Source organism: Brassica oleracea, chromosome C3 (genome assembly GCF_000695525.1).
Source record: "Brassica oleracea var. oleracea cultivar TO1000 chromosome C3, BOL, whole genome shotgun sequence".
Lineage (NCBI taxonomy): Eukaryota > Viridiplantae > Streptophyta > Magnoliopsida > Brassicales > Brassicaceae > Brassica > Brassica oleracea.
In genome coordinates, this window is record NC_027750.1 from 4,296,055 (window position 1) to 4,321,090 (window position 25,036).

Consider the following 25,036-nt stretch of genomic DNA (forward strand, 5'->3'; position numbering starts at 1 on the left):
ATATATATATATATTAAAAATGACGGGGGCACAAAACAAATATATATATATATATATATATATATATATATTAAAAATAATATAAAATTAATTAATATAAAATATATGACAGTCTATTTTAAAAACTGTTCTAAGCTATTTGCCATTAAAAATTAAATATAGACCATTAATTTTCTTCAACTTAGAACAGATTTTATAAGAATTATATTTTTACAAATATAACTAATCACAATAACATACTGTCGCAGTAAAAATTAATTTATATATATATATATATATATATATATATATATAGTCTTCAAATTTACAAATATATAGCAATATATCAATATCTTATGCAACTTTTTTATAGTCATTATATCATAAGGAACTAAGCTCTAAAACATTAAATAAAAATGAGCGGATTAATTTGTTTTGTTTCTTTATTAGTAATTGCTAATATCTACTATTAAAAGAATGGATTTAAAAATGGCTCTAAAATTTAAGATGAAATATAAACTATAATAGAAAGAAAGATGAGAAGACAAATAAAGAAAGGAGGAGATATGCTAACAAGAAAAAATAATAATATTAAGTATTAACAATAAAACAAAAAGGTTGGATAATCTCAATAATAATAGGAGTTATTTTCGGGTTCACCCCGTATGGTGAACCTCTAGATTCACCAGCCAATAGGATTTCATTCAAACATTTTCTGGCTTTTTGTTTTTTGTAGGTTTCTTAAACGCCTTGTTAATTATAATTTTATTATTTTTAGTAAAAATATACTTACAATCAAATTTAGAAAGAATAATATTTACAGCACAGCTTAATTTTGCTAAAACTATTAAATTTGAATTATTTTATCTAATAATGAACCGATGGTCACATTTTTTTCTTTAATATATCAAACTACAAAATAACTCATAAAAAAATTAAACTTATCATTAAAATAAATTTATTTTCTTAAAGTTAGCCAATACAAAATATTATGTATAAATTTAGTTGTATAAATTTACCTATTAATAATTTTAGCTAGTTTAGTAGTAAATAATTGTTTTATTACTCTACTATATTTGCACTAAAAACTTGCAGTAAAGTTAATTATATTTTTAGTTATAAGTATTACACATTTATTCGAGTTTAGTGTATTGTTTTTTTATTTTAAATTCTTGCTATTATTACATCAAAAAAAGTTCTTGCTATTAGTATTTCTTTTATAATATTTAATTTATATTTGAATTCTATAAAATGTTTATGTGTTTTTGGTGATAATATATTGTATTTTTTCTATTTTTAAAAATAATTATTTATAGTTTTAATAATATTGTATATTATTAGTTTGAAAACTAAAACTAAAATCCAAAACCTAATTTACCATCGAGTTTTTCAAAAAACTACCTTAAAAAACTAAAGTCTTCACCAAAAACCAAAAACCAAACCAAGCAAACAATTTCATTTTGGAATTATTTCGGTTTAGAACAAATTGAGATAATTTTTACACAAAAAAAACAAGAGTTATTCTTGGGTTCATCCCCTAGGGTGAACCTCTAGGTTCACCAACCAATATGATTTCATTATTTCAAATTCAATATCTTTTAAAAAAGGAAACAAAATATTGGCAAGTTATATTATGTTTTTTAAAAAATAAAAAAATAAAAAAATAGTAGTTACAGAAAAAAAACACTAAACCCTAAATCCTAATTCCTAAATCCTAAACCCTAAACCCTTAAGTGTTTTAGTGTTTAGTGATTTTGATTTAGAGTTTAAGATTTATCTTAGAGTTTAGGGTTTACCCAAAGGTTTAGGATTTAGGGTTTAGGATTTAGGGTTTAAGGATTAATGTTTTGCTGACGACGTTAAAAATATTTTTTTTGTAGTTATTACTATTTTTTATTTATTTCTTCTTACTTTTTAATTTTAAAAAGATAATATAATTTGACAATATTTTGTTTTATTTTTTAAAAGATATCAAATATGAAATAACACAATCCTATAGGTTGGTGAACCTAGAGGTTTACCCTAGGGGATGAACCCAAGAATAAGTCTAATAATAGCTGTAAAGAAAAAGATAGGTGTTGGACTCGAAGTTCGAAAACTGAAAGCTGAACGTAACCCGGTGCATCTTAACCAATTGTTCCATCAAAATAAGGGTATGACTGGTTTTTCCGCTACCATCCGCAAACGCAGCTTTTGCGGTTGGTAGCGGTTGTTGGCGTTTTGTAACAATCGTTCAAACCGCTCCAAACCGCTTCAAATCGCTCTAAACCTTATAAATTCAAAAGCTGGTTCCAGCTAGCGTTTGCAGTTGCGGGCGTTTGCAGTTGCGGACGGTTGCGGGAGAATAAATTTTTTTTTTTTTCTAAAACAATTTAAATACAAAAATAAAAATATTCAATAAAAAATTTAAATTAGAATTATAAAAATACTAAAATATATCTATTATATTTTAATTAATATTATAAAACTTTAAAATGAAAATATTTTCTATAATTTTTAAAAAGTTTAAACTATAACTTTCTAAATATAAATTTTATATTTATTATAATATTATTATTTTTGATATTTTATAATGATATAAATGTAAATATTGTTAATTTATTATTTAACCGCTATTGCGTTTGGTAGTTAACCAGTCATAAGTATCCCGCAAACGCACCAATTTCTAACTGCAGAACCAGTCGTATAAATCTCTTAAAACCGCTAGAAACCGCAACCACCAGCATCCGCAAACTCCCGCAGCCGCAACCGCTGCGGTTGAACCAGTCAGGTCCAATGGTGTCACTTAACTAGTTGCTCGTAAATAATATTTGAAAAGTAGTCGGGGGCACGTGCCCCGTTCTTGCTACTGTAGATCCGCCCCTTGGATATAACATCTCTTATTTATAGTGGTAGATGAAGAGAAAATCTTAATGAGAAAAATAATATTGACGTGTAATTATGAGTGTTTTAAATAATTTAATTACCTTAGGTAATTATTAACTAAATAGTACCAAGTACTTACAAGGGAACTGACCCATGATCGAATATTAATTGATGGCATTATCAAAGTTTGGCATTTGTCTGATCGACCAAGAAGTCTGTTCACACCTAATTGCACAGTTTGTTACTAATCAAAACATGCTCTGCAATTTAAATTCCTTTTCCGTAACTAAAGAATTTGAATATGTTAAAACTAACGTTTTAAAATCGGCTTTTGACCACTTTTGATTAACTAACATTCATTTAGATATACACGAAAAGATAACATATTTTTTGAAATGAGTGAAGGGAAAATAAATTTAGCTATTAAATTAAAATATTGTTCCTAGTTGTTTGAGTAGTCGTTTAAAAAGAAATAAAACAGTTAGATATAAATTTAGAGTGACTAGATTCATAACGTGTTATATTAATACATAATATCAATAACGAATGCAAGAATTGGGAAATTAAAAGTTCAAAAAAAAAAAGAATTGGGAAATTATTATTTTTTAGTTTGTTTCTGATGTAACCAAACTTTAAAATCATTCAGAAATGGTATCGTTATTTGAGAAAAAAAAAAGGAATTGGGAAATTAAATAATTCCGAGAGGTGGAGATGAATACTGGGCATAAACATTTTAAACTTAATTTCAATAAATTTTAATAATTTAAAAATCTTGTGATCCATGTAACATTTTAAAAAAATTATAGGTCAATGCAAATATTTTATGCGGTTGTGCCAAGAGACAAAAAAAACAGTCAAAGACATCGTAATAATTTATTCTTTAAAATTATCATACCAACCCTAATGGATCGATTAAAAAGGGGAGATTTGGTAAGAATTACCCAATGACTAAACCCGGCTTATATATATTTCAACTTTTAAAACTTTTGACGGTTCTTAGAGACTAAAGTCATTTTTATGCAGCTTAATGTGTTTTATAATATAAAAAGCATTCACGGAACTACGCAATGACTAAACCCGGTGTGAAGATAAGAACTTGATGAGCAAGTCTTAGCAATATTCAAATGCTAACCAAAGAAGAACTCAGGTTAAAGTAAGGTTTACTTGGGGTTGAGTTAGCAGACTTTAGACCACAAAGAAAAGGCTTACTATTGGTGTATAGGTCTGAGCACAAAACAGGACCGTTTTTCTCTATGCGTTTGGCCTTATCTCAATTGTAAGGGAGAAGTCTTTTGGCGTTTTGTAGCTGCACAAGACCAAGGTTGCTTCATCCATAATAGTAGCATTGGTCCAGAGAGAGAAAGCAGAGTAGAAGCGAGAGTGTTGAGCACACAAGAAGCATTGTAAGGGCGAGAGAAACAAGATGTAAAGGCGTAAGCCTTGGGTAGTTTCTAAGGGGTCTTACAGAGTGGTTTCCTTAGGCATTCTTAGGAAAATCACTTGTAACCTCTTGTAATCCCTTTGTTCTAGTGGATTCCGAGCATAGTCTCGGCGAGATGTAGCGACCCTCGTTAATGGGCGTGAACTCGTTAAATGTCTGTGTGTTCTCCTTCTCTTCTCTCTCACACTCTCTTATCCAAAGCTCTCTCTGTTTCATTCATCTCAACATAAATCTGTTCTGTATCTTTAAGTTAACACAACTAGAGTCTTGTCTGTTGGAGGAAAATCTTAACACCCGGCTTAGAGTTTTATCGAACTTGGTTGAACATGGCTTATGCATGTAGTATACATATATGGACTTCAAACGTACACGGGATGTTACTGTAGAGTTGTTAGAATAATTCGCAGCCGCTTTCCTAAAAGATTGGAACTTCAGCAACAAATATGTTTTCGTTCGATAAAATTAAAAGCAACCATTATGAACCAAAATACATAAATTATAACTGGTGACATAAAAGGAAACTGATTAATATATGGAGTATACAGCAGATTGAACTGACTAGACCTGGTCTTAAATGGAGTGAGGGCCGGCTAATTCTGATTAATATCACATACTAATTCTGATTGTATCACATACTAATTCTGATTGTATCACATCACCAATTTCATTGCTACCTGTCGATTCCTATAGTGAAATATGAACGCAGTTAGAGAGACAACTAAACTTAAATTATCTAATATAGTACGTTTGTTTTGTCCCATAGTTAAACTTGTCTCATTTAGCAAGTTTGTTTTACTCCACAATCATTTCGACCCCTATTGGAATTCAATGAACGGTGTTAATGAGAGCACTTTAGGTTTACTTACATCATCATTTTCATGGAAAATTTTCATTAATAAGGAACTGTAATCAGCTACTTGAACTGAACCACCATAGATGTGATGTTTAAGACTGAGCGACAAATTTATGAAGGAGCATATTTTATCACTGGATTGTCAGCTACAAATTCCGAGAAAACCAAGAGATTGTTCTTCTAAAAATCTACTTTCTCCATTTCAATTTAATTATCATTCTAAAACAAAAAAAAAACAAAATAAGTATCGTTTTATTATTTCAATGCAAAATTTATTACCAAGAGTTTCTTTTTTTTTTCTATTAGTTGAAATATGGTTAGGTATATAGATAATGATGTTTTTATTTTGAAAATGTACACAATTAAATGTTTTTTAATTTTTGTATATAAACTTAAAACGCCAATTAAAATAAAACGGAATGAGTATAGTCATGACGTTTGACGTTGTTACAGTTTCAATGAAATTGTATCGGCGTCGTTACACTTTCGTTTACAGAATCAGGGATGCATTGTTTGCATTGAGGTACGTTACGACAACCCCGTAGCTCGTAATTTAATACCACTACCACATGTAATGTTGTTATTTTTTTATTAATTAAGAGTGTGCTATTAAAATGCTGAAAGTAATACAAGAATATGAATTTTGGATCATATAGTTTGGAAGAGCTTCTTTTTTTTTTTTAAGTTTGGAAGAGCTGCTTAAGGAAGTAGTAGACAACATAGTGTACATTTCATACTTCACATGCAATCACGAGGTCAGCTTGGATCATTATAGTTTGGAAGAGCTGCTTAAGGATGTAATAAACTGAATGTTATTTCAAAGCTTACATATTTCACATGCAATATTGAAGTCATTTATCGTTATGTTTCATATGTTGACTAAAATAAGTAAACGTTCCAAATTTGTATTTCACGTTTTAAAAGATTAAGAGGACATCCAATACAGTTTTCTATCGTTTTCTTTTTCTTGCTTCTTTTTTTGGTGGATTTAGTACTTGTCTTTTCGAATTGTCCAGTTGATGAAATATGAAATGAAATTTGTAACCAGGTTCCTATTACTTTTTAAAAAAGTTGGGAAGATTTCCGCTAGATAATTTGGCTTTATTCTATACGATAATTTCACCATAAACATTGCGCGTCTGGTTCACATGTTGTAAAACTCATCAAAGACAAAATGTAAGATGTTGAAGACAAGTTTCAGACCATGATTAATCCGGACTCTTAGGGTGAGGTTTTTCGGCTAAGAACCGTTTCTTAGCTTTTAACTAAGAAAAGTTAAAAACTGTCTTTTAAATAAAATATATAAGAGCCGGTTCTTAGCCAAAAAATGTAAAAAAAAGTATCAAATCATGAATTGAGAACCCCAAATTAAGAGTCCGGATTAATCATGATCTCACACACTATTATATTTTTGGACCACCACCATGTCCAGTCGTACTACGATTATAACCAGTAAGAAGCAAAAAAAGAAAACACAATATATTTGTTATACAGTCCTTCTATCATCTATGATTATCACTAGGCAGTGTGCAAACCCCACATAGTCATAAAAGTGAAACACATACAAGATATGTGTTCTGTGATCGTTTTGTCATCTATAATACTAACAACTGTTGGGGGTAGATTTACATCCTCCTCAAAGCCCATTACACATTTAACTAGGCTCATATTGCTAGGAAGTCTTAGGCTTCATCTTTCTATAAATAAGGAGATCTTCCTTATGAGAAAAGGGATCTTCTCTCATTTTACACATTAAACACTTCATACAAAGAGCTTATTGATTCTTAGATTTATTTACACTTGTAATGATACATGTATATAATCTTTAATCAATAAATTCTTTTTGATGTTATTTTTCCATTTGATTTCTATGTTGATTTCTCTTTAGCCTCAAGAATTTAAGAAATCTATTTCTTAAATTTTTCATTGTATGAATCCGACAAACACACCATTTTCGGTTCAAACAGTTGGCGCTAGAAGGAGGGGGCAAAGAGAACAATGTTCACAGCATATCAAACTTGGGAAAACCCTAGATCTAGGGTAAAAAAAAACCTAGATTCTCTTCTTCTTCTTTCAATCCTCAGCCATGCTCCCACGTCGCGCACCTCTCGCTGTCCCTAAAGTCCGCCGCGTCGGTTTCTTCACCTCAATCGAACCCTCACCAGAGACGCCACGTCCAAATCGAAGCCTATCCGGTCCGGCGGAGGCGATAACCTCCTCGTCTCCTCTCTCCGATTCGCCCCCCGGTCAATTCATTTCTCCAGTTCAGATACCGCTGTCGAGCCACCATTTGGATAACTTGGCCTCTCGCGCTTCTCCCGTCCCCGTCCCCGTCCCCGTCCCCGTCCCCGGACCTTCCGCGTTCCATCGACAGCTGGCGAGTGACAGGGCTCTCCTCGTCGGGAGTTATAATCCTATGGATTCGCTGCTTGGGACATCGCCGCCGTCGAGTAACGGAGAGGTGTCTGAGGATTCGGGGTCCTTGTTTTCTCCATGTACAGAAGGACCTGTGCTATAAGCCCAACTCCCAGCAACTTGAGAAGCTAGAAGATCTGACGTTCTTGGGTGTTTTGGCCTTCCTGACTCATGATCTCACAGTCATGCTTCTGAGTAGCATCCGCATCTTCACAGGACTTCGTTTCTGTCAGATGTTTGTCAACTGTTTATTCCCTGGCGGCGTTTGCGAGCGTTGTTCGAAATTGCAGTGAGGACGCCCTATACGTTCGAGTCGTAGCTTTGGAGTTCATCGACGGAGATGAGAAGAGTCTGATTCTTCTTGTATCCTTGGCAACAAGATCCCGAGAAGCCACCACTAGTTGCTCCCTGCAACTCAGCAAAACTCAGAAAATACTTGAGCTACTTCTGTTTCTTACAGTGAGAAGGAAATAAAGAAAGGCTCCCAACCATTTCTTCACCGCAAAGATAAGCCCTTTAACTGAATCATCACGTGCATTAATCACCTTAATATTATACATATGTGTCATGGTGAACATTATAGCTGTGGTTTATTATTTAAAAAAAAAACTCCTTATATTATACATATGTCTCGCTCTCATCATAGCTATGTCATGATTTATGTTATTGCTGATGGCCTTTAGTATAACTAGTTAGCAATTATCATGTCCGTACGTTATGCAAAAGTCGCTTGTTTCTTTTGGATTTATGTTGATCTGATCATGACCATACTTTTGTGAACCAAAGATCGTTGAGCCAAAGGGAAAAAGAATCAACAAACGATTCATGCTTCGAAAGATGACTCTCAGCTACGAGCTCGTCGGAACCAGTACAAGCGACACAGACCAGCACGTTTCTCAACATCATCATAGCCTGACAAACACACAAGCCAACAACTTGTTCGGCACACACGATCTCAACACGAGACTTCGGGTCAGCAATAGTTTGGTAAACTTGTATTTTAGGCACGAGTTTAAATTGAACTTGCTTTTTATTAGGCATGAGTTTGCGGTCGACTCGCTTAGTGTTAGACACGAGTTTACAAAAACTCGTCTTTGGCTAGGCATGAGTTTACAGAAGCTCTCCTTCCACTAGGCACGAGCTCTCAGTAAACTCGCCTATGTCTTAGCATGAGTCAAGTAAACTCGTCTTTCGCTAAGCACGAGTTTAAAGCAAACTCGCTTCTTATTAGGCACAAGTTCGAAATAAACTCGCCTAAACCGTCATAGGCATGAATGTGTCTAGTTCATTGTCTAATAAACCCTATTCGTAAACTTCGCAGAGATCGATTCCATCTCTCTCGACGAACTTGGGGGGACTTACTGTTGGGGGTGGATTTACATCCTCTTCAAGGCCCATTAGACATTGAACTAGGCTCATATTGCTAGGAAGTCCTAGGCTTCATCTTTCTATAAATAAGGAGATCCTCCTTATGAGAAAATGGATCTTCTCCCATTTTACACATTAAACATTTCATACAAAGAGCTTATTGATTCTTAGATTTATTTACACTTGTAATGATACATGTATATAATCTTTAATCAATAAATTCTTTTTGATGTTATTTTTCCATTTGATTTCTATGTTGATTTCTCTTTAGCCTCAAGAATTTAAGAAATCTATTTCTTAAATTTTTCATACTGTTTGAATCGAAAATGGTGTGTTTGTCGGATTCATACAGCAACTACTGATGCAAACCCCACAAAGTCACATGCCGCTTACTTGATTGAACACGCGGAATTGGACAAGAAAACAGATAAACAACTTTTATGAACGTGGTAGAAATAGTTCAGGTATTTTGTAAGATAACGTCAATAAATATTTGTACATGATTGTCATCGGAATTGTTTTTCCTTTTTTCTTTTTTAATCGTTAACGTTTTCTAGTGATGAGTTTCAAAAGAGTTACGTGAATTTTCGTATTTTACCCGTATATTGTGATTTCACGTTGACCATTATAGCTGTTTTAACAGAGAAGAACATTTAGCTTAATTATGAAAAAAAAGTCCAAAACATTTACGCTATGATCTTTTTTATACCTTGCTTAATTATAATTAACTAATCATGTATGTACTCGTATAATCATCTGGTGTATACTTAGAAATGATGTCAGTATTTATATAATTTGTCGGAATAACTTTCAAGCTATTGTAGATATCATGGTCCACGGATAATAGTATACGTGTTGAAATTTTGGATCAACTGATTGTATGATATTTTATTTTCGTCGGTGATATAGAAAAAACAAGTCACAGTGTATAAACGATTCATAGATCCCTTTTAAAAATTGCTTAGAATCATACGTTTATTTTACATGAATTCTGCGCCCCAAACCCAAATATTACTATTAACACCACACAAGATAATATAAAGAGTTAAGATGCTATTAGCTCCAATAGGTATGAAATGAAATATGATAAAAGCCCAATTAAATTTTACTGTGGTGTGTAGCCCAGCCCATATTCTCAACTTTTGTATTGTTTTGGTCAACTTTTGTATTGTTTCCCAAAACATTTGCTCTTTCCCCAACGCTCAGCAATATGGCGACTACCTTAGTGGCGACAACACGTCCATACGTTCTTCTCTCCTCCACTAGAGCGAGCCTTCATCTCCTTTTCCAGTCTCCAAAGAGACCCTTCGCTTCGTTTCTATCAACTCTCTCATGTGCTGCCGCGAGAAGCCATAACATGTTTTAAAATATATGTAAGATATAAAAGTAAAGCCATAACTATACTGCAGATCTTTAATATCCACACATGTTATTATCAATAAAACACACATAAAATAGTAAAATTTACATCGTTTGGTCATCAGCTACAACAGTGCTGATGCAAATTTATTGACACCAGTAGAATTGTATTAACACACAAACATTGATCACACATACACACCTCACATCAAAAGATAAATAGAAACATAGAGATAGTATACTTTTTTTTATATATATATATATATATATATGATTCAGTGCATGGTTAAGGACAAGGTTCGTAGCAGTGACAGTAAACCCCGATCTCCACTAACAGTTCACATTTCCCAGTGTAAGTTGGATTGATTGCCTTGCAACTATTGTTACACTGACACTGTAGATCCAGCTCAGGAACAACACAGACATTCTCTGCACCATATTCTGCAAAACATAGCTGGCCCTTTGCCTTCGGTAACCCTGTTTAAACCATTCGTTAATCGTTTGTCAGAATTTCTACGTTGAAAACAAAGTATGCATATGATCTTGTTTAATCTTATAGGAATATCATAGATAATCATTGTAGGGAAACAAAAGATATATATCAATCAAAAGTACCATTTGAAACCAACAAGACGATCAGGAGAGCAGATAGGAAGATGGAGTTGATGAAGTTCTTTGCCATTTCTTTTTTCTTTTTTGAGTCTTATGATCAACGTCTTAAAAGTGTGATTGTTGCAAACTATGAGAAAGCATGGGTACATTTTATAGGGCAACTTCGTTGACCTTTTATGTGTTGTGATGAGGCCACAAAGAAGATACTATTAGCTGTTTTTTTCCCTTACAATATGTTTATATACATATTTAATACTAATATTGATTCATTCTAAGAGCTAATGTGTTGTGATGACGCACAAAGAAGATAAGTTCTATTAGCTGTTTTTTTTCCTTACAATATGTTTATATAGATCTTGACACCTTGTTTGATCGCATAATCTGATTTTTTCCGCCAGTGATATAACAAAAAAGAAGGTTACGAACGATTCACAAAATCATACATTTTATTTTACACGAACTGTTGCACCAAATATTCCTATCATAACACACCACACAAGTGACAAGATGTAAGAATCACAATGTAATAGTAGATGGTATCGATCCAATAGGGTATGAAATGTATTTACGAGATAACTTTAGCGAACAAATAAAGCCCATTTAAAGCCCATTTTCTCCGACATTTATGTTTCCCAAAACATTTTGCTCTCGACAAGTCTCAGTAATGGCGACTACCTTAGTGGCGACGACGCGTCCATACGTTCTTCTCTCCTCCACAAGAGCGAGCCTTCATCTCCTTCTCCGATCTCCGAAGAGACCCTTCGCTTCGTTTCTATCAACTCTCTCATGTGCTGCCGCCTTGAGAAGCTCCAGTTCGAGATGTTTAAGCGCCGTTTTGTCTCGCGGAGAGACTGCTCCGATGATTTTCGGCAAAGGAGATTCTAGGGTTTCTGGGTTTGGCGTCGTGGACATTCGCAGCCGTGGGTTCAGTGCTAGATCCTCTCAAATCAACGATGCTGGGTCTATTGATCAAACCCTTATGCAGTCCATGGAGCTAAAGGTTCGATTTTTAAAAATCTTAAGAGATTTAAAATAACATTGAATTGATTGGATACTTAGCAACAGTTGAGTCATATCTCGTTCCACCATGACTCTCACTCTTCTCAGTAGCTCAAATAATCAAAGATATTAGGTTGTGTGTTGACACTAAGTTAAGATCATTAAAGAGGAATATTTGTCTCAGAAGGAATCTGTTTTGTTTTTGTAAGTGTGAGTAAACCTCGATTCTTTTTTTCGGTTTATCAATAGTCAATACATATGGATTTGTTTTGTTGTGCAGATCAAAGAACAGTTGAATGCAGAGTCAGTTTCTGTCAAGGATATGTCTGGAGATGGACGTCATGTTTGGTAAGTACTCTGCATAACTCATGTTTTATATTCCCAATCCATTCGTTATTAATTACTGATGTGTAAGTGCTACGAGTAGTGTTTATTGAAGTTTGATAGATATAGAAACATATATCACTTTTTGAGATCACTTTTCCTTCATAGCTTGGTAAGAATATTGATAATTAAGTTGCTCTGTACTGTGTGGAAAACAAAATCCAAAAAGCTTTCGAATTCAACCAGTATCATTCATCTTTACTTTGTAGAATCATCAAAGTTGGGGTTTAAGTTAGAACTTGATCCATCATCTGTTCTCCTGGTGTTAAGATTTTGAATTCTTGTAGTAGCAGAAACAGATAAATATGCCAAGCAAGAATCTTTACTTTTGCTTTTCATATTAGATGATTCTGTTACTGAACAACAGAATTGCTTTAATGTATTATGTATGCTTTTGTAGCATAAATGTGGTATCATCGGCTTTTGAGGGACAGTCTGCAGTGAACAGACAAAGGATGGTCTACAAAGCCATTTGGGAGGAGCTTCAGAACGTTGTTCATGCCGTTGATCAAATGACAACAAAGACTCCTTCTGAAGTTTGAAGCTTTTTTCTTTTCTTTTCTGAACACTACAAACATGAATATCATCTATTATTTGATTAGCGGACAAATCTCTTTATCAAAAACGAATTTGAAATAAAGTTTATGGATGTTATTTGCTGGAGATTATCTTTCTCCTAGTCAAAACTTTAGAAAAAAATTGTTCAGGTTCTGTTTGTTTCTTGGCATCAGATAGTAGTAATACAGTGGCTAAAGAGATTAAGGGTATAGAAGATAAGAAGAAGAAGAGATTGGGGGTTCTGGCGATGATGATGATGATGATGATGATGATGAGATGGAGAAGACAATTAAAAATTTAAAAGCTGTTAGGGCTTGAGATTTAGAATCATGAATGTGTTGTTCATCGTTTGGAAGAAGAAGATAAGTGTGTTGAGAGAAGTGAAGAGGAAATTTGGTTGCTTGACATCTTCTTCTTCAGCTGATGCTTGCACCTCTGATGTCAGGAGGAAGAAGACTAAGATTCATCTTCACTACAGATAAATGAAATAAATTAAAATACTCTGTTTCTTATTTAATTACTTTCAGTCAGTGCTATTGCTTTGTTTCTCTGTTTCTCCTTCCCCTGTTTCTGAGAGATCTTTTGTTTTGATTAATGATTTAACTTTTTAATTCATCAAAAACCATAAGAAAAAAAAAACAAAAATAAAAGCCACAACAGAACAAATACTTCTTCTATGGGTCCTTCACATGGTAGCATTCCTTGTCTCACACGTCAATGAGAGTTTGCTTTCTCACTCGGCTCGACCTCAGCCACAGGATCTGAAGCTGGCATTGCATTCTCCGAGACATTCTTGTTGTTCTTCTCGTCTCCTTTCTCCGGATCAAAACTGGTAACGCTCTTCTTGCTCACAGAGACCGCGCAAGGCTTGAGGAGGCAGGAGTAAACGTAAGCCAAGAGCCAGAAGAGCCAAGGGACACAAACGAAGAACATACCCGCTTGTAGAAACAGAGGATTTGGATCATGTTGGTGGAGGTAAAGTCCGAGAAGGACTCCTCCTGAGAGGATACATGAAAGAAACAGAAGAGTGACGATGTATATTCTTGGATCACCTCTTCTTCTCTGATCCATTCAATCTGAAACACGATGAACAAGACCTAACAATCGTGTTTCTCTTGTTTTGTTTTTTCTGTGTGTTCTTGATTTGTTATTTCCCCTTTTCTGTTTTGAAAAGACAGCTAAATGCGGACTTCTTTTTATTTATTTATTTCCCTTTTTAGCTAAATTACTGTGAATAAGTAGTCTCATTTTTGAAGTTGTTCTGCATGAAAGTAATATATCATAAGACCACGTAAAAATTGGATAATGTATTATACATATGGTGATCGTGTTCTCAACCAAGATGCGATAAACGTTCGCGATGTCTAATACATGATCTCCACTTTTTTGAATAGTATAAAATAAATAAGTCATTGTGTAACCCTGGTGTTTTTCACATCTATGGGCAGTTCTCTAACATGTTTGTACACTTTTTTTTTCTAGCCTTTAATATAGATCCATGTTCGGTAACATATTTCTACATGTTTCTCTAGGCTTAGCGCATGTTTTTGTCTATATAGGGAAAGGTTTAATTATGTTACTAGTACATATTTTCACATTGTTTATGAAGAATTATACTAACTCGAAAAGAATTTCTATTTAGGTTAATAATCATATATTAGGTTTATTATGGATTGTGTATGAATATGCTTACACGCTCACAAAAAGGCAAAAACCTACTCAACAAAAATCATACACAACGTGAAAGAGAGACACAAGCTCACGAATAGATATCATGACAATTTCTCTGTGTGGTTTATAGTTTTAAAATCTTTGTTTTGACCAAAAAAAAAGTCTTTGTGTGATATATTATCCCCGTGACTTTGTTTTATATATCTATGAGATTCCTTCAGACATGATTCATGATCCAAAAAGAAATCATTAAGTTATTGTTTTTTTCTAAATTTGTATAGTATTGAGTATTGACGAGTGGTTAATATGATTTTTGTTGGGTCCATTGACCCATACCCGTACACGATTTTCTTCATTTTCTGCTCCACTCAGAAACTAGATGATCAATATTCAGAAGGAGTCTTGCATGTATCAAAGAGTCTTCTCTGCTCTCCAACTTTTCTTCTGTCAACAATGTTTCTTTTGGATTATGTATATGCAAAGGTCAACATGTTCACATTTACTTACCCCTTTTATGTATTTTAAAGGGAAATGAAAGGTGCTATACATGTTTTGGAGTTGTGTTTTTTATATACCCTAATACGACGTCTTTTCCTCGTAAACATGCAATGTTTCAAAAATGCAAAGCAAACAAAATCTGAATATCTTTTTTTTTTGTAACACCATCTGAATAAGTATCTATTGTGTGGCAACACACTTAACAGATTCAGACGTGATGTGCTGTAAAATCCAATAATACGACACGATGGCTTTGGAAGGGAAGGATAAGATTTTGACTGTTGGCTGGCTATATCAATTATCATCTGACATCTATATATGATCGATATAATCGAGGACCTTGTTTGCAATACGGTCATCGATGCTTAAGCTCATGAGAATATATCATACATTCTGGTTCATACTCTCCCTGTTTGTATATTCCTTTTTTGTTAACAAGATACAATATTCGTTATAACTATGTATTTTTCACTTTTTCAAAAAAAAAAAAAAACTATGTATTTTTCACATTTTTAATAAATTTCAAAGTTTGTCGATTAAGATATCAATGGCAGACCAGAAACGAAATTACAGTGTTTTATAAACATTATTCGCTAATAAATTATCAAATCCTTGTTGCAAAAAAAGAGAAAGATAATCAAATCTGTAAACTATAGCAAAAACTTAATATCAATTATCAACTCACATCTAAACACGCATACGGTGTAATGATATTAAATACTTTTTCTTATTAAAAAGTAATATTATTCCCCCTCTCTCAAGTCTCACCGACGGTTTTCCTTAAAAATAAAATAAATCACATTGCTTTATAATTTGTACTCCTTCTGTTTTTAAATGTAGGTAGTTTTAGCAAAAAGAGTTTGTTTAACAATATAAATAGTTTATATATTTCAATGCACTTTTTTCATTTATTGGATATTGTGTGACCAATAAAATAATGTCAAGCTTTTTATAATTGGTTGAATTAATTAATTAAATGATATATTTTTTTAAATAATAACTTTCTAAATATTTGCGCTTTTAGGTAAAACTGGTTATAATTAAAAACATAGGGAGTATTAGCTCCACAAATTTAGGAGGGAACAGAAGTACTTAAAAAGTAATGAACACTTTTACTTTTCATCATTTCAAAAAGTGATCACTGGATAGATCTTTGTACTGAAGTGTGAATTATCATTAATTTACTAAACACAGTAAAAAAAAGATCAATAAGAAATAATGTTTTACAGTATTTAATTGGGTAAACTGTAATTTCTAGCTCGATCATACCTCGAGAAGTTGAATCTTCCCGTCGATACCGATCTCTTCATCCCCATTGAACTCTTCGCCGCCGTAGGCGGCGGCGTTCTCCCTTCGCCATCTCCATCTTCCTCTCGCTGCCGAGAAGTTCCGACTCCGGCGAATATTTCGTCTCCCTCGTCGTCGTCAATCTCCCGCAGTACATCGGCGATCAACGACACCGATCTCCGAATCCGCGGCGGAGGATCTTCTTCATCCTTCGTCGCGTCTCGCTGCTCCTCCGGCGGTTGCGATCGCAATCCGATTTCCAGATCTTCGACGACGACGGCGACCGAATCGCCGGTTTGGTGATTGTACTCAACCACAGTTGAGCTAATCTCTGTTCCTCCGCCGCCGCGATTAACAGACTCCGTCGCGATCGGATGAACGGCGTTCGATTGGTTCGTCGGATTGATTCCGGTGACGAAAGCGCGGCAGAGAGGGCAGTTAGAGTGAGACCTCAACCAAGTGTCGATACACGGAAGGTGAAACGCGTGGTTACACTTCGGCAACAGCCTCAAGCTCTCGTTCTCTTCGAACTCACTCAAACAAACGGAGCAATCTGAACCGTCCACGTGTCCATCTCCCTTGCGATACTTATAAACCGTAATCGATTTAATCAGAGCGTCGTTGAGACCATCTCCACCCGCCAATGCACTGGAGCTGGATACGCCGCCGGAAAGTTCTGAGGAGGAGGTTTCGCGGCGGGGGCGGCGGCAGTATTTAGAGACGAGAGTGTAGTAGCCGACGAGGATAAAGGCGGTGAGGAGGGTCACGATGAGGGCGATGAGGAGAGGGGAGAAGCTGGAGGGAGAGGAGGAGTCTTCGTCGTCGAGGAAGGAAGGAGGAGGAGGAGGGAAGATTAGGTAGCACCATTGCGGGCAGTAGATGTTGCAGACTCCTTGAGAGCAGTCGTTGTAGGAGTCGTATGGAGACCATGGGTTGGGGTTCGACATTGAACCCATTGGTTGTGTTTCTATTACAGAAGACAGAGAAAGATGATGAAGAAGAAGAAGTAGAGAGGAGGTGGTGAGGTGAAATGTCTTTATCCTCTCCGCTTCCTTATCTTTTGGTTCTCTTTGATAAAGAGTGTATTTTTCTCTGTGTTGTTTAACTAATATATCTATGGAGAAATAATAATTATTTATTTAGAAATAAAAGGACATGTGCTATTTTTTAGCCATTTAGGATTATTAACATCATTTTAAAACCAACTTTCTTTAAATTAAAATTAAAAAATAAATAATGTTTTAAAGATATTTGTCCACAGAATGTATGTTTCTTTTTCATAGAGGTGGTTAGATGGTCTCGCTTTACGTGAAGCAAATGATTTGGCGGTAGCCTTGTTGGTCCCTTGTTATTGTAAACACAATGATCTTTTGTGGACAATAGCATTATTTGTATGAATGTTGAGCTAATAGACGACAGGGAGAAATGTATAAACAAAAATAGATGTATAAAATGTCCAGAATTTGATGTTTTATGCTAAGCTTTATCTTTATATTCGGGTCTTTTTCTTTTTTAAGTATTCCAGATTAGTAAATGAACATTGTGTATATAAATAAATATAATAAAGATGAGAAGATGGTGTTCAAGAAAAGAAAAAAGATGAGTAGATAATACACTTTGTGTGTGTGTGTGTATTAATCTTTAAGCGTTGACGAAGGTGTTTGAGAATGATGTATAAATAAGAAGATAGGTTTGATGCTTATCAGTTTTATTATGGTTTGGTGATGGGAAAGTTACATATAGAGGTTAAGTACCTTTCATTTAGTTGGTAAATTGTTGGCGAAGAAGAGGACTACCTAAAGGAGGAGTACTCTTGACTCTCTTGAACATGGGCTGGAGCTGCAAATAATTTGTTAATATTTGTGAGGTGGCACATCAAATATTTGATTTTACAACCTCCAATAATTTGCATACGACAAATATAAATTATTAATATCTTAATGAACGATCGGGTCAGTCATCAGCAATTTCATTTTTGCACACAAACTAGAGAATTTTTTACTTAACTTTCTGTTCCGGAGTAAGGTCAATAAGAATTGGTAACTTAGAAAGAAATCTTGTAACTATTACTCACATGGCGAGGAATTCCAAGAAGCCTAATCTATTACTATTATATAAAGAAGATAATGAAAAAAAGAGATTCTGATGCTTCAGCTTCAGTCCAAAGTTACTACTGTCTGTCATACCATTCGATTTGCAAAACAATTTACTTACAGTATTGATTATTCTCTTCTCTTTATAAAATTTGTTTGTTTATTCCTTAACATTATAAGAGAAAAAAAAATGAAGGAAAATGTTTAGTACAATTTGAGTCAAGAAAATAATGGGGATTCAGGAGGTTGAAGAATATGGTATGTTGTTTCTCACACCGAAGAGGTGTATTGAGTTAAGACGGCATTAGGCTTTGTCTTTTTATGCTGTGTCTATCGAACGTCGACATTTCGTCATCCAATAAGACTCGTCCACCACAATTCTGTCAATGCGTAACTATATCGCAACAAAGTCTGAAAACATTGTTTCTCACCGCTGCTTTAACATACTAGTGACACGTTCTTTTGGAGTCGGTGTGGATCAGCTAGTTTAGAAAATTACAATGATTCGTATTCGATTTAAATAGTTCAGATGTCACGGTCTTAGATTATAGGTAGCAATCTCCAAAAAAATAGTCCAGATATCAGCAGTACATTACATACACATGTGCCTTCAGATATCAGTACATATACACATGTACTTCCTTTTCAGTACATGTATTTGATATGAGACCAAAAAAGTTAGGAAACAAACTAGAACCCTGTACTTTTTTTTTGTAAAGTTGGATACATTTACTTACTTTTTTTGTAAATATCAGGACTGGTCCTGATTACACAATAGATAAAAGTGGATAAGTATTAACAGGACCAATCTTAATCATACTTGTTAAGTTATTAGCTCCAAAAGAAAAGAAATGATGAAGAAAAAGATGAGGTTTATTGAAGATTCTCCATCAATACATAAGAATCGAGGGTTTTCAAACAAAAGAAAAGCTTCATTATACATGCCAACGTAAAAAAAAAACTGGTCCGGATCAGTTTCCGACTACCAAAAGGGAGTTAATTTTATGCATGCCAATGTAAACAAAAGAAAAAAGCTTCATTAAACCAAACCAAGAACGATCATTACTGTTTAAGCTCTTAAAAGTTAAGGCTCACAAATAACCATGTAACTTCCTCAGAGACGTCAATATTTGTTGTTATTACAAAATGATAATGTATAGTCTCTGAATATGATCAATCTTTTGGAATACAATCACTTCCATTTCTTGAAGAATTTCCCCTTGTGCTTCCCACCAAACATGCCATGCTTCCCGAATTTCCCGTGCTTGAACTTGCCGTGTTTGAACTTACCGTGACCATGATACCCGTAGCCATATCCGTGACCATGGTGGTGACCATAGTGTCCGTGGTGAGACATATGGTGAGAACCAGCTGCTGCAGCTGCCATAGCCGCCCCACCCGCTAGCATCGCTCCCATACCTCCGTGGTGGTGTCCTGTAACAATAAGTTGGTTTTCATTAGCATGCCTAAATGTCTCAATTGTTTTCAAAAGCCTTTTTTTTTTGCATTTAACAATGCTAAAGTTGTGGCCCTTAATTGTGGAATCATAGGAGATAGAAAATAAATGTTGAGAATGAAATTACCAGAGTGAGATGGACCGGGATAACCGTGAGGTGGATAACCAGCTGGAGGGTAACCGGCTGGAGGGTAACCAGCTGGAGGATAACCGGCAGGAGGGTAACCACCGTGTGGAGGATAAGCAGCTGGTGGATAGCCATGAGGAGGAGGGGGAGGAGGGTATGGATGAGGAGCTCCATAACCGTGATGACCATAACCATGATGACCGTGAGGTGGGTAGTGTCCGGCTGCAAATCCAGCTAAGTGGTGAAACATTCCTTTGTCATTGTGATTATTCTGATCCTCTCCCATTTTTTTCTTTCAAACTTTGCTCTCAAGAGTAATCAAACACTGTAAAAAAGAAAAACATCTTTTGTCACTAGATTGTGAAGGGAAAATAAATATTTTATTGCACCAACTCCTTGTGACGATCAGATTTGTTGTGAAAAAAATAAAATTAGTTAACCTAGTTTCTAATAAGATGTTGGTGTCTATTCCAAATTTCAAAGCTAATGTCAGTAACAAACACTTATACTTAGCTTCAAAAGATAAATATTCAAGACGCAAATCGGTAAAAACATGCATGCATACTTAAGATTCGTTCTCATCACACCTCACATACAAAGTCATCTCGGACAAACAAAAGGAATCAAGATTCTTTTTAAATATTGATAGCACTGATTTCTAGGGTTTCAAAACCCCATTAGCAAACTACTTCAATTTCTGTTACAAGATTAGCTGTTTCAGATCCGAAGAAACATATATGCATACATATTTTCATATAACACGTAAAAGCCAGAAAACAAAACAAGAATTCTAAACAAAAGATCTAAAGATTGAAGATGTGCTTACCAAAGAAGCAGGTTTTCTGATTCTCAGAAATTTTGCTCAGAAACGAAGGAAGAGATTTGATTTGATATTGAAATTTCTCAGATTGCGATTTAAGAATCGAAAGATCACGAAGTGTGTCGGCTGCATAAATAGTTCCGCCCTTTTTATCAAAACAGAGGAAACGTCTGCTGATCTGAGCCGTACTTTCCACGCCACGCGGTTCCTTTTATATATTTGTTGTATCTCTATTTCCCCACACAAGTCTTCAAGATAATGTATGTTAATTACGTGTAACGAATCATGTGACTTTTTATTATTGTTTTTCTTCTCAACCAATCAGAAATATTTAAAACCTTACACGTGAAGAAAAAGAGTTGGATAAGATTTCTTCCTATATATTAAAAAGTATTATGATAGGACCTGATTCTAGACTCTTTCTAGTCAAATTTAACACACATTATTTATGGTTTCTTCTATCGCCTTCGTCAAAGCTGCCTTCTCAATCTACATAATTTTCAAGAGTTCTGTACTAACATGTTACATGTGTTCAGAAGATACCAAACTTAATCTTATTCAGTATTTTTTTAACCGGACTGATCTGATGAGTGAACCAGATTAAACCATATACCGGTCATGTAATCAGATTGAATTTTAAATTTATTGAACTAGACAAAACTATTAAAACTAGAAGAAATTTATTAACTGGATGAACAAAAAAGTTTAATTATATTTTTAATATATATTCATATTCTAATTTGTATTACATTTACAATAGTTATCTTTAAGTTTATATATTAAAAATTAATATATAAAAAAATTGTGAACAACATTCAGTCCGGTCAAACCATATCAAATAGTAATCCAAATAAGTATTGGTTCAATTCGTGGTCCGAGCATGAACTTAATCTTTGAACAAGCAAGTTTAGCAAAATTCTCGGTTAGAAAAATGTAAAGTCCAAGAAACAAGATATAACTGAAAGTGACAAGAGACAAGATTTGCTATAACAGAGGAAAAAAAATGGTCCGAGCATGAACTTAATCTTTGAACAAGCAAGTTTAACAAAATTCTCGGTTAAAAAAATGTAAAGTCCAAGAGACAAGTTATAACTGAAAGTGACAAGAGACAAGATTTGCTATAACAGAAAAAAAAAATGGTCTGAGCATGAACTTAATCTTTGAACAAGCAAGTTTAACAAAATTCTTGGTTAGAAAAATGTAAAATCCAAGAGACAAGATATAACTGTAAGTGACAAGAGACAAGATTTGCTATAACAGAAAAAAAAAAAAAAGAAGTCCAAGAGCCAAGATTTGCTATAACAGAAAAATGTAAAGTCCAAGAGACATTGATATAACTGAAAGTGAACTCATCAACGAACCAGAGGAGATAAGAATACAATCTCACACCTCCAAGAATAACAGCTCTCCACTACCTCCATTCTACAGATCTAATCTCAGTCTACCTACAAGCACCACTGTTTCCAAACATTTTCCTTAGCTTTAGGACTTGTATGTGATATGTTGCTCGTAGAAATCAAGCAGCTGGCGTTAAAAACAAAAACACAAATCAGTTAAAATCTTCCAGATAGTAAAAATGCATAAGAAAAAGAAATCTTACCAGATGATGATTATGAGCCCTGAGAAACTTGTTGTCAACCGTTACTTCCTCCCCATCAGCCCTTTAAGTAGTATAAAGCCAAAAATAAGCACAAACAATTTGAAACTCAAATGTGAACAACTAACCAAAGTACAAAGAGAGACAACAAACCTCTGCACCGAGAAAGTTACCAACGAGTCTTGTACATTGTTTGTTATAGAAGTAATAACCTCCACTGGCTTGATGATCCTCACGATGTCCAAGTTTGGTGTCTCGTTCTGATCGGTAGCTGTTATTGTCTGGTTGTTACTTGTGGTGGTTTCATCTGGTATCATGTATTTTTTCACAATACTAGGCTTCCTCCGCTTAACACCTCTGACACCACTCTTCTCCTTACGCTTACCCTTGAGAAGGTCATTTGTTCTTGCATTATCACCCTCAGAACCAATGGCTGCTTCTCCCTCTTGGGAACTCCCCGAACCGTCACTGTTAGTGACTTGTCCCTTTAACTCGTTGAGTGTCGGATCGGTTCTCTCAGAAGCATCATGTGATGTGGATGTTAACCGTTTCTGCTGCTTCTTCTTCTTCGACTGAGAATTAGAACCTCCATACTGGCTCTTCCGCTTCTTATCAGCCTTCTTCAAACTTTGAAAACAAGAAAGCAAATCCATACATTAACAAAGGAAATAAACGAAACAAAGAGTAAAATATTGTAAAATAAAATATTTATGATATCACTATATTCTTAAGTTAAATATATATATATTCTTAAGTTAAAATATTTATGATATCACTATATTCTTAAGTTAAAATATTTATGATATCACTATATTCTTAAGTTTGTAGAAGAAAAACAAAAACAAAAAGTATAACATCAAATGGCTGCTACATTAGATGCAACATACCGTTTTTCAAATGCATCTATAGAAGCAGAAAGAGACTGCAGATTCTCTAGAGGCTCCCAGGTGTTATCAGTTTCAGGCCATCCTTTCCTACAAAACAGAGTTTACAACTTATGTCAGTGTAAAAGAAAAAAACATATGATTGATCAAGAATGAAAAGAGAGTATAATGATTAGAAGAACTCACCATTTGATCAGATACTGCACCTCACCCTACAATCAATCAAAACCATTAATATTAGAGCAGCAGAACCAAATCAATAGACACAATCAAATCAATACGAGAAACGGACACAAGAAGATATCAAAACATTAAAAGCGAACAATAAATGTAGAAGCGAAGACGTTAACTACATGAAGATACTAATCAAAAAGAAGCTTACTTTGTGAACTCGCTTATGACGGATAGCTTCAACTTCGTAGAACTCTTCAGCCACCTTTGGCCCGTCCTCTTTGCCTTCTTCTTCTTCTTCTTCTTCTTCTTCTTCTTCTTCTTCTTCTTCTTCTTCTTCTTCTTCTTCTTCTTCTTCTTCTTCTTCTTCTTCTTCTTCTTCTTCTTCTTCTTCTTCTTCTTCTTCTTCTTCTTCTTCTTCTTCTTCTTCTTCTTCTTCTTCTTCTTCTTCTTCTTCTTCTTCTTCTTCTTCTTCTTCTTCTTCTTCTTCTTCTTCTTCTTCTTCTTCTTCTTCTTCTTCTTCTTCTTCTTCTTCTTCTTCTTCTTCTTCTTCTTCTTCTTCTTCTTCTTCTTCTTCTTCTTCTTCTTTCTCTTCCACATCCTCCGTACGCCTATCATCACCTATCTTGCCAGGAATTGTCTCTCCACGTCCCCCTTCGTCACCACTTCCTCCGACAGTTTCCACCGCCGTATCCGCCTCACCAGCGTCATTCTTAACACCTGCCCCTTCCATGTTTTGAGTACTCGAGTCTAAAGGCGTATCTGTCATTCTGTTTGATGGAGTTCTCTCCTCTACTTATCCTTGTTCTTGTTCAATGTATCTGTAGGAATAAGGAGAAGAGAGAAAGATTTTAAACTTTCCCTATTGCTTAGGCTTATTTTGGACAAGTTTGCAGGAATAAGACTTGACCTTTGACCCTAAAGACTCGAGGGGAGACCAGTTGTCACTATTTTTTTTTTTCTTCAGGATATCACATTAAGAAAAGAAAAAACAGCACATTTTTTAGAGTATTCTGTAATAATAATTAATTTAATAAATGTGGTTTTGTAAATGACATCATGTGGATAATACTGAATAAAAAATTTGAAACAAAATCATTGAGAGAATAGAAAAATTATGGTATATCCAGGAAAGACAATGTATACTTTCTTTCACAAAATTAAAATAGAATTTTCTTAATAGCAACCAGGACAAAATTAAAATGGAAACACAGACTAGCAAAATAAAAGGAATATATAAATTACATTTGAATAGAAAATAAAAGAAAATCAGAAATGATGGGGAAAATGTAAAAGTTAAGGAAATACAAAATTATAGAATTGAAAGGAAAAAAAAGACGAAATTGCACCATTACCCTATGAATTGTTCGAACTATGAACTTTGTACATGTGAAAGTTTTAAAATGTAAACCGGACAAATACCTTTGTCTGGATTGATGATGAATATATGGCTCGCGATTTTCAAATGAATGTTGAAGTCATGTAAATATTATAGACAAAGATTAAAGTATATTTTTTTTTCTATGTCTCATAATATATATATACAGTTACAAAAATGTTTCATAATATATACATTACCAAAAGGCACGTTGGAAAAAG

At 34.3% G+C, this 25,036-nt stretch overlaps 5 protein-coding genes across 5 annotated transcripts; 1 reads left to right on the plus strand and 4 right to left on the minus strand.

The window, feature by feature from the left end:
• Nucleotides 1–11,534: 11,534 nt before the first annotated feature.
• Nucleotides 11,535–12,986, plus strand: LOC106335827 (protein BOLA4, chloroplastic/mitochondrial-like). The gene is made up of 3 exons (XM_013774452.1): nt 11,535–11,892; nt 12,172–12,239; nt 12,676–12,986. Exons 1-3 carry the CDS (start codon nt 11,557–11,559, stop codon nt 12,815–12,817), a joined length of 546 nt encoding a protein of 181 aa, XP_013629906.1. The 5' UTR covers nt 11,535–11,556; the 3' UTR covers nt 12,818–12,986.
• Nucleotides 12,987–13,547: 561 nt separating this feature from the next.
• LOC106329705 lies at nt 13,548–13,904 on the minus strand. The gene has a single exon (XM_013768367.1). The coding sequence runs from the start codon at nt 13,902–13,904 to the stop codon at nt 13,548–13,550; it is 357 nt and encodes a 118-aa protein (XP_013623821.1).
• A 2,196-nt stretch (nt 13,905–16,100) lies between these two features.
• Nucleotides 16,101–17,400, minus strand: LOC106335829 (RING-H2 finger protein ATL52). The gene has a single exon (XM_013774453.1). It carries the CDS (start codon nt 17,243–17,245, stop codon nt 16,235–16,237), a length of 1,011 nt encoding a protein of 336 aa, XP_013629907.1. The 5' UTR covers nt 17,246–17,400; the 3' UTR covers nt 16,101–16,234.
• Nucleotides 17,401–19,397: 1,997 nt separating this feature from the next.
• On the minus strand, nt 19,398–21,025 carry LOC106329033 (glycine-rich protein A3-like). The gene is made up of 3 exons (XM_013767601.1): nt 20,792–21,025; nt 19,966–20,290; nt 19,398–19,816 (listed from the first exon to the last, which is right to left on the minus strand). Exons 2-3 carry the CDS (start codon nt 20,249–20,251, stop codon nt 19,575–19,577), a joined length of 528 nt encoding a protein of 175 aa, XP_013623055.1. The 5' UTR covers nt 20,252–20,290; nt 20,792–21,025; the 3' UTR covers nt 19,398–19,574.
• A 912-nt stretch (nt 21,026–21,937) lies between these two features.
• On the minus strand, nt 21,938–24,362 carry LOC106333137 (chromo domain-containing protein LHP1-like). Its single transcript, XM_013771611.1, has 7 exons — nt 24,026–24,362; nt 23,649–23,749; nt 23,453–23,478; nt 23,270–23,356; nt 22,536–23,009; nt 22,386–22,446; nt 21,938–22,309 (listed from the first exon to the last, which is right to left on the minus strand). Exons 1-7 carry the CDS (start codon nt 24,204–24,206, stop codon nt 22,268–22,270), a joined length of 972 nt encoding a protein of 323 aa, XP_013627065.1. The 5' UTR covers nt 24,207–24,362; the 3' UTR covers nt 21,938–22,267.
• Between the last annotated feature and the right edge of the window lie 674 nt (nt 24,363–25,036).

Excerpts from the sequence above, each read along its gene's own strand:
- LOC106335829 (XM_013774453.1), bottom strand. The coding sequence starts at position 17,245 with ATGGGTTCAATGTCGAACCCCAACCCATGGTCTCCATACGACTCCTAC.
- LOC106335827 (XM_013774452.1), top strand. The coding sequence starts at position 11,557 with ATGGCGACTACCTTAGTGGCGACGACGCGTCCATACGTTCTTCTCTCC. Across the intron at positions 11,893-12,171 it reads TGCAGTCCATGGAGCTAAAG|ATCAAAGAACAGTTGAATGC; the intron begins GTTCGATTTTTA and ends TTTGTTGTGCAG. Across the intron at positions 12,240-12,675 it reads GGAGATGGACGTCATGTTTG|CATAAATGTGGTATCATCGG; the intron begins GTAAGTACTCTG and ends ATGCTTTTGTAG.
- LOC106329705 (XM_013768367.1), bottom strand. The coding sequence starts at position 13,904 with ATGGATCAGAGAAGAAGAGGTGATCCAAGAATATACATCGTCACTCTT.
- LOC106329033 (XM_013767601.1), bottom strand. The coding sequence starts at position 20,251 with ATGGGAGAGGATCAGAATAATCACAATGACAAAGGAATGTTTCACCAC. Across the intron at positions 19,817-19,965 it reads TCCCGGTCCATCTCACTCTG|GACACCACCACGGAGGTATG; the intron begins GTAATTTCATTC and ends TTATTGTTACAG.
- LOC106333137 (XM_013771611.1), bottom strand. The coding sequence starts at position 24,206 with ATGACAGATACGCCTTTAGACTCGAGTACTCAAAACATGGAAGGGGCA. Across the intron at positions 23,750-24,025 it reads TACGGAGGATGTGGAAGAGA|AAGAAGAAGAAGAAGAAGAA; the intron begins AAGAAGAAGAAG and ends AAGAAGAAGAAG. Across the intron at positions 23,357-23,452 it reads GTGCAGTATCTGATCAAATG|GAAAGGATGGCCTGAAACTG; the intron begins GTGAGTTCTTCT and ends TCTGTTTTGTAG.